Raw genomic sequence first — 8,297 nt, forward strand, 5'->3', positions numbered from 1 at the left:
GCTGAAGGCTACGGGAACTGTGTCACAAGCACTGGACACGCGTAATATCCTCATGAATCATTTGCTGTAGGTTCCCGAATCACAGGGGAGCCTCCTATGTGTAGAAATGTTTAACACATGCAGGGTTGGCTGTTCAAGGCCACATCTCACTGACCATCATGAATGCACCCATGTGAGACGTGAGCTGGGGAAGGAATCGGGGGCCTGGATACAATGTTATTCGCTTGTGAGAAGGACGACAAACTGGGGAGTAATAGATTGAAGAGATGTTTCAGTCTCAAGAGACTCATATATACCCCTACCTGTCTTATATACACAAAGAATTCTGCCTAGTATATGGGGAACCCAGATTTAGGGCCAGATTTATCAAGGGTCGAATGGAAAATTCAAATGTAGAATTTTCAAGTTTTTGTATGACCAAAACTGTCAAATTCGACTATGGATTTGTTAAAATTCGATCCGGGTTTTTTTTAAAAAAAAATTTGATTTTTGAGATTTATTATACTCTGGCCCTTACAGAACTCGAACTTGACTATTTGCTGCCTAAAACCTCTCAATGGGAGAGGTCCTGGGATCAATTTGGAGTTGTTTGCAGCCTTCCTGACATTTGAGTTTTATTCAGAGAAACTCAAATCAAGTTTTTAAAACTCATATCAAATTCGATTCGAGTTTTCGGGTTGATCCCATTCACCCAAATTTAGAAAATTCAATTTTTTTTTTATAAATTTCGATTGGTCGAATTTTGAGTTCATGGCAGTTTTAAAAAAACTCCCATGAATTCGAAATTTGACCCTTGATAAAACTGCCCCTTACACATAGGGGTATATTGATCAAAGAGTGAAGTTAGAGATCGCCCAGTCCTCTAGAGTGAAATACCGCCTCTTTCCATCCATTTCTATGGCATTTTTAAAGGAGTATTTATCAAAGGGTGAACTTTCACTCTCACTCATTGATACATACTATTTTATAATCCCACAGAAATGAAGGGAGAGAATGGTGGAATTTCACTCTAGAGGACTGTGGCAATCTCTACCTTCACTCTGATAAACATATCCCATAGTCTTAAGGGTCCATGCATGCAAGTTGCATAGAAGGCATCTTTACAACAGCCTTATAATTGGACCAGACCTGGGCACCATAGACAACCTGGTCAGCCACATTGGCCCCTCCCACATACACAATCTCGTTTTCTCGGTGACTTCGCGCAGGAGCTCCAGACAGCTCGGATACAATCTTCAGTGTGGGGAAGGGGGCCCAAACTAGTGGTAAGAGAACACGAGAAGAGTTACATGCCCGACGCCTTCACTTTTGTGCCCTCGGCATTCTGCCTACCCCCCTGAATTGGACTGTGTGTGCCCATATCTCTAGCCCATGCTGAGCAGATTTGTTACACGTTGCTAAACCAGTAATAGAGATGTAGGTTTCCCAGTAGCATTTGAGGTTTAAAGTTCCACTTTCAGCCAAAAGCAAATTCATTCCAAATATAAATGATTTTATTGCTTTGAATGAACAAGCGGTTCAGTAAAGAAATGCGTTACAAGTTCTCCTGATCCAACTCCAGGCCAATTCCATTAGTCTTCCCTCTGCCTCTGCTTTACAGGAACAGTTCAGTATAAAAATAAAAACTGGGTAAATAAATAGGCCGTGCAAAACAAATAATGTATCTAATATATTTAGGCAAAAATATCTATTTACCCAGTTTTTATTTTTACACTGAACAATTCCTTTAACCCATCTTACACACATCCCTGTATTACTAGCAGCTAAGGGCAGTCCTTATTAATAGTTATTCGGAATTGCATAGCAACCGTCACACCCCACAGTTATCTCTCTGTGTTGCTGGGCTTTAAATTGACCAATTGCATGTCTCTCTACAGATCAGGATGGGGCTGCATTGTTTCCTCCTGTATGAGTCCTGAGATGTTTATTGAACCACGAGTGATCTGCAAAGCCTATGCCACACTCAGGACATGTGAAACGCTTCTCTTCTGTGTGAGTCCAGCGATGCACGTGCAGCAGGTCTGGATGGGAAAAGCGTTTGCCACATTCTGTACAAGTGCACTCTTTCACCGCTGTGTGAGTCTTCAGATGCAAACGCAGCAGCTCTAGACGTGAAAAGCACTTCCCGCATTCTGTGCAAGCAAAGGGTTTCTCTCCTGTGTGGATTGTGAGATGTTTATTAAAGGTGGAGCGATGTGCGAAGCATCTCCCACAATTTGGACAAGAGAAGGGCTTCTCCCCTGTGTGAACGATGCGATGTGAGGCCATGTGTTGTACACTTGCAAAGCTTTTCCCACAGTCAGTGCAGGTAAACGGTTTCTCTCCCGTGTGAGTTCTCTGGTGCACAGTGAGGGTAGCAAGACGTGCAAATTGTTTCCCACAACTGGAGCAAGAATAGGGTTTCTCTCCTGTGTGAACAATCTGATGGCGTTCCAGAGTTCTCTTACTTACAAACATTTTATTGCACACAGAACAACGTAACTTTCCTTTTGTTGGTTTGGAATCATTAACAGTTTCCACTTCTCCCTCGTTACTGATATCAGTGTGACTGTTATACAGAGTATATCCCCCGACAGGAGTAGTCTGATCTGTACCTGGTACTTGTCTGGGTATTGTAATAATTCTGTAATCTGATTGGTTCCCACCTTCCCATGAAGCTGACTGCTCATTAATAGCATTTAATATAGAGTTATCTGCCAAGCTGTTATTCAGGCTTGATCCCATGATAGGAGTAGGTGTATCTGTTCCCTGTCTCTGTTCTGTAAGTGGTTGAATTCTGTAATATGATTGACTTTCCCCTTCCCATGAAGTGGTTTCCTCTTTAACAATAAATGATACATAATGATCTGGTGAGTTGGTATTCAGGCTGCAGCTCATGGTAGGAGCTGATTGGTCTGTTTCCGGTGTGTGTTCTGTATTTATAGTGCAGTAATTATGGTCTGTTTCCCATGAATCCAATTCATCTTTGGATGTATGCTTACGGAACAAGCTGCTATTCACACTCATGAGAGTCGATGTGTCTGTTCCTTGTGTTTGTACAGCAAAGTGATTTTCTTCTTCCCATGAAGTCACTTCCTCTTTAATAACAACTGAGATATAATCCTCTGCCGAACTGTTATTCAGGCTGCATCCCATGATAGGAGTAGGTGTATCTGTTCCCTGTATCTGTTCTGTAAATGGATTAATGCTGTAATCTGATTGGTTTCTCTCTTCACATGCATCTGCCTCCTCTTTAATAGCATTTGCTGCTATATCAGATCCCAAACCTAGAATAAACATGATCTGGGTTATTTTTCATCAGCATAATGTACAGTGCGACTCAACAATGATAAGGATGTTGTACTGATCTGTTAAAGAATGCGTAAAGCTCTGCCCCTTTTGCTTTCTGAGCACTCCCCAACTATGAAGAGCTCAAACAGGTGCCTACTGGGCATGCTCACTGCCTCCAATGGATATTAATCAGGCATGCACAGTAGGCACCTCTTTGGGGTCCTCATAGTCGGGAAGGGCTCAGAAAGCAAAAGGGACAGAGCTTCACACTAGACAAGGGTGTAAGTAAGAGCTGAAGAGGAACTGCCTGTAATAGAGAAACGAAATGAATCTGGGTGCAGGAGAAAGGCATGTTATTCTGTGGGCTGTTTAGAGTAATTTTAGGGAATTTAACCCATTAAAGGAGACATATAGGATAAATGAAAAAACACTAATTCTGTAGGCAATTATGAGTAATATATGGTGTTGCTTTTACATGGTGCTAAATATTAATATTATCTTTAAAAATAGCCCCTTTATTGGAGCTCCCTATAGATGTTCTCTGGTCCCTGTCTGTGTTTCAAATGAGGGGTGGGCGTGTCCTAACGGTCCCTGCCAGAAGCACAGTAGGAGGGGGACAGCCAATCACAGCCCTGCAGTCACACAAGCACAGACAGGCTTCAGTTCCCTATCAGGTCCTGCTAACTGCTGATTGGTTCCTGTCCTACAGTGCAGTGAGCGGAGAGCCGCCAGCTCCCCTGCACAGCCTGTGAAAGGAGGCAGCAGCAATGAAACAGATGGGTGGGACTAGGGCTTTTGCAGAAATATTCAATAAATCAGTCAGAAACACTACTTTTTTAAGCATAATTCTTCTATATCTAAATGAGTATAACACAAAATGTCTTCTTTAAAGGGGTTGTTCAATTTGCAAACACTTTTTTTAGTTCAGTTTTTTACAGATTGTTCCCCAGAAATAAAGACTTTGTTCAATTACTTTCCATTATTTATTTTTTCTACGTTTAAAGTTGAATGTCTCCCTATCTCTGGTGTTTGAGTCTGGCAGCTCAGTAATTCAGGTGCAGACTCAGAACTGTTATAATTTTACAACAATTAGTTGATCAATTTCTCAGCAGCATCTCTGGAGTATCAGTAACTATTGTATCAATTCTAACAGCTGCCTGTAATGAAACCCAGAGATTCTGCTCAGCAGGGACAAAGATAAGAAATGTATCAACTAAATGTATCAATTTAGAACAGTTTACAGGGTCGGCGACCCACCTCCCAGAGCGGCTTTAGAAAGCGAAAGATGACACTTTACACTTCAATATTAGAAAAACTGTGACAAATAGAATTACTTGAAGTAATAGAAGTAATTGGAAACAGTCGTTTTTCTGGTGATCTATCGGAAAACTAGTTGTTTGAAGGTGAACCACACCTTTAAGTGCCAGCAGAATTTCTCATTACATTTGCACTCAGTGCCAGTCTTTTTTTGAACATTTTGCGCTCTCTTATTTTATGGGCAATTCCTGGGGGGGATTTTTAGTTTACATAGGAAAACTATACATTATTATTTTTTTTTCATGGGAGAACCTGAGCTTTCTAAATCTGAGCCTGATGTCCACTTCTGGAACAAGATTTAGAGCCTAATCAATGTTTTGTTTTTTTTTCCTAGTGTAATCTGCAGTTTGAATCAGTTTGAATTTTTTTGCTTGGCTCAATTAGTTTCATGGACAAAATCAAGTGCACTACTCCTGTACACCTGAAATTGCAGTGAAATGACTAAATGCACCAAAATCACCAAAAATTAAATATAATCACTGAAACAACATACAAAACCTATTGCGCAGTGCGGTTAGCGAATACGCTGTTCACAATGGCAACAAAACTTTTTTTTCAGGCATAAAAAAAAAAGACAATGCGATAAAAAAAAGTGTGTAAAAGTGTGTGTACACTTGACAAATGCGCGATCTATGCGTGTGCAAGTAGGCGTGAGTGCCTTGAATGTGTAAAAGCTCGGCTATGTCCCAAAAATGTATGTGATGTATATGTGTTTGTGTGTATAGTGGGACACTAACCTGATGTATGAGGTTGTATGATCCGTCTTTACCCCTGGAACTGGAAACTGCTTCATTGGATCTAGTGAGGGGGAGCAGTAAGTAGAGGAAGCAGCTGGCCAATAGTAGGCAAGTGCCTGCTGCTTCCTATGTGGCCCAGGGTATGATCTGAATATATTGTGGAAATGGCACAAGTGTAAGATTAAAGCAATTCTGCACCCATTACTCACCCAGTGGGCGAACCTGCTGAGACTCCTCCTCCTTTATCCATTCCCTGTAAAGGCCCTTGTTTCCTTTTATATAGTCCCACTCGTCCAAGGAAAAATAGATGGAAACATCATGAGTCCTTATGGCAACCTGTCACACACAATGTTCCATAGTTATTATTATGGGTGACTCCAATTATCCAGACATTGACTGGGGTAATGTGGTTGCTAAGACAGAAAAAGCTAGTAGGTTTGTAAATATGCTGAATGACAACTTTTTATTTCAGCTCGTTCAAGAACCTACTAGGAATAACTAGAACATAAACAAAGGTCCGGGGCCAGATGGTATTCATCCCAGGGTACTTAGCGAGCTCAGCTCTGTGATTGCCAAACCTCTTTACTTAATTTTTCAGGACTCATTGATGTCTCATTGAGAGACTGGTGAATTGCTAATATGGTGCCGCTATTCAAAAAAAGAATCCTGTTCTCAGCCTCAAAACTATAGGCCAGTTAGTCTGACGTCAGTGGTAGGAAAGCTTTTCAAAGGGTTAATAAAGGATAAGATACTGGACTTCAAAGCAAATCATAATACTATGAGTTTGTGCCAGCATGGTTTCATGCGTAATAGATCTTGCCAGACTAATTTAATTTCCTCATATGACAAGGTGAGCAGGGACCTCGATTCTGGGATGGCAGTGGATGTGATTTACTTAGACTTTGCTAAAGCATTTGATACAGTGCCACACAGAAGGTTACTGGTTAAATGAAGGAATGTTGGCCTGGAACATAGTATTTGTACCTGGATAGAGAACTGGCTAAAAGATAGACTATAAAGAGTGGTGGTAAATGGAACATTTTCTAATTGGACCAGTGTTGTTAGTGGAGTACCGCAGGGCTCTGTACTACGTCCCTCGCCCTTGTTTATTAATGACCTGGAGGTGGCCATTGAAAGTACTGTTTCTATTTTTGCAGATGAGACTAAATTGTGCAGAAATATAGGTTCCATGCAGGATGCTGCCACTTTGCACAGTGATTTGTCTAAACTGGAAAACTGGGCAGCAAACTGGAAAATGAGGTTCAATGTTGATAAATGCAGGTTATGCACTTTGGCAAAAATAATATAAATGCAAGTTATACACTAAATGGCAGTGTGTTGGGAGTTTCCTTAAATGAGAAGGATCTTGGGGTCTTTGTAGATAACAAGTTGTCTAATTCTGGGCAGTGTCATTCTGTGGCTACTAAAGCAAATAAAGTTCTTGTATAGAAAAGGGCATTAACTCAAGGGATGAAACATAATTGTGTCTCTTTATAGGTCCCTGGTGAGGCCTCATCTGGAGTATGGGGGCAGTTTTGGACTCCAGTACTTAAGAGGGATATAAATGAGCTGGAGAGAGTGCAGAGACTAAGTGCAACTAAACTGGTTAGAGGGAGGGAAGAGTTAAATTATGAGGGGAGACTGACAAGGTTGGGGTTGTTTTCTCTGGAAAAAAGGCGCTTGCGAGGGGACATGATTAGACTTTACAAGTACATTAGAGGACATTATAGACAAATAGCAGGGGACCTTTTTACCCATAAAGAGAATCACGTACCAGAGGCCTCCCCTTCAGACTAGAGGAAAAGAAGTTTCATTTAAAGGAACAGAGTAGGGGGTTCATCACAGTCAGGATAGTGAGGTTGTGGAATGCACTGCCGGGTGATGATTCAGTTAATGACTATAAGAGGGACTTGGATGATTTCTTGGACAGACATAATATCAAAGGCTATTGTGATACTAAACTCTATAGTTAGTATAGATATGGGTATATATCATTTATATGAAAGTAGGGAGGGGTCTGTGTATGGTGCTGGGTTTTCATTTGGAGGGGTTGAACTTGATGGACTTTGTCTTTTTTCAACCTGATTTAACTATGTAACTATCCCCAGCCAGAGAAAGGGATTATCATCCACTGTTACTAAACAATAAGGGGCCACTGTACCCACCTCTCCAGTCAGCAGCTGGATGATGTTGGACATGAGTTCCAGGATCTTCTTGTCATTCTTGTTATTTTCCTTCTGTATGACGGAGCCAGGGGCATGCAGGGCCCCCCCATCATCTGACTTCTTCCTAGGGATGTAGTGCTAAATATTGAAAGGAAGAGAGAATGGTGTTTGAGCTGCAGAGAGACCCCCTTTGTACAGACAGACAGTCTCTTGTCAGTGTGCCAGTCACAGTGCCCCTCACCTCTCCAGTCAGCAGATAGATCATCTCCAGTGTCAGATTCACCATTCTCTCCTTCTTCCCCCGCTCCTCCTCCTCCTCCTCATTTTTATCCTTCTTCTTCTTCTTCTTCCCCTTCATCCCTGTGTCACTCGCTTCCTCCCACATTCCCATTGGCTCCTTGTGGGAGGGACTGACCTGGAAGTGACCCTGGAATTAAGCACTTACACATTTCTATACAGGATTATTCCCAGCAATTTCCGCCAATAGAATTACAGGGGCCCAGATCCATAGAATCCCATTAAATCTCCTACGGCCTGAGTTACTACAGGGGGTGACCCCCAGTCCCACAGCAGCAGCAGCGACCCCCAGTTCCACAGCAGCAGCGACCCCCAGTTCCACAGCAGCACCAACCCCCAGTCCCACAGCAGCAGCACCGACCCCCAGTCCCACAGTAGTAGCAGCGACCCCCAATCCCACAGCAGTAGCAGCAACCCCCAGTCCCACAGCAGCAGCAGCGACCCCCAATCCCACAGCAGTAGCAGCGACCCCCAGTCCCACAGCAGCAGCAGCGACCCCCAGTCCCACAGC

General features: G+C 42.4%; 1 protein-coding gene across 1 annotated transcript; it reads right to left on the bottom strand.

The window, feature by feature from the left end:
- Positions 1–1,478: 1,478 nt before the first annotated feature.
- Positions 1,479–7,544, bottom strand: LOC108703844 (gastrula zinc finger protein XlCGF53.1). Its single transcript, XM_041576592.1, has 3 exons — positions 7,490–7,544; positions 5,534–5,660; positions 1,479–3,266 (listed from the first exon to the last, which is right to left on the bottom strand). Exons 1-3 carry the CDS (start codon positions 7,520–7,522, stop codon positions 1,879–1,881), a joined length of 1,548 nt encoding a protein of 515 aa, XP_041432526.1. The 5' UTR covers positions 7,523–7,544; the 3' UTR covers positions 1,479–1,878.
- Between the last annotated feature and the right edge of the window lie 753 nt (positions 7,545–8,297).

Source organism: Xenopus laevis, chromosome 9_10L, assembly GCF_017654675.1.
Source record: "Xenopus laevis strain J_2021 chromosome 9_10L, Xenopus_laevis_v10.1, whole genome shotgun sequence".
NCBI lineage: Eukaryota > Metazoa > Chordata > Amphibia > Anura > Pipidae > Xenopus > Xenopus laevis.

Coding starts and splice junctions, on each gene's coding strand:
- LOC108703844 (XM_041576592.1), bottom strand. CDS start 7,522: ATGTCCAACATCATCCAGCTGCTGACTGGAGAG. Junction 5,661..7,489: donor TCCAGCTGCTGACTGGAGAG/GTGGGTACAGTG, acceptor TGTGTGTGACAG/GTTGCCATAAGGACTCATGA. Junction 3,267..5,533: donor TCAGCAGGTTCGCCCACTGG/GTGAGTAATGGG, acceptor TGTTTATTCTAG/GTTTGGGATCTGATATAGCA.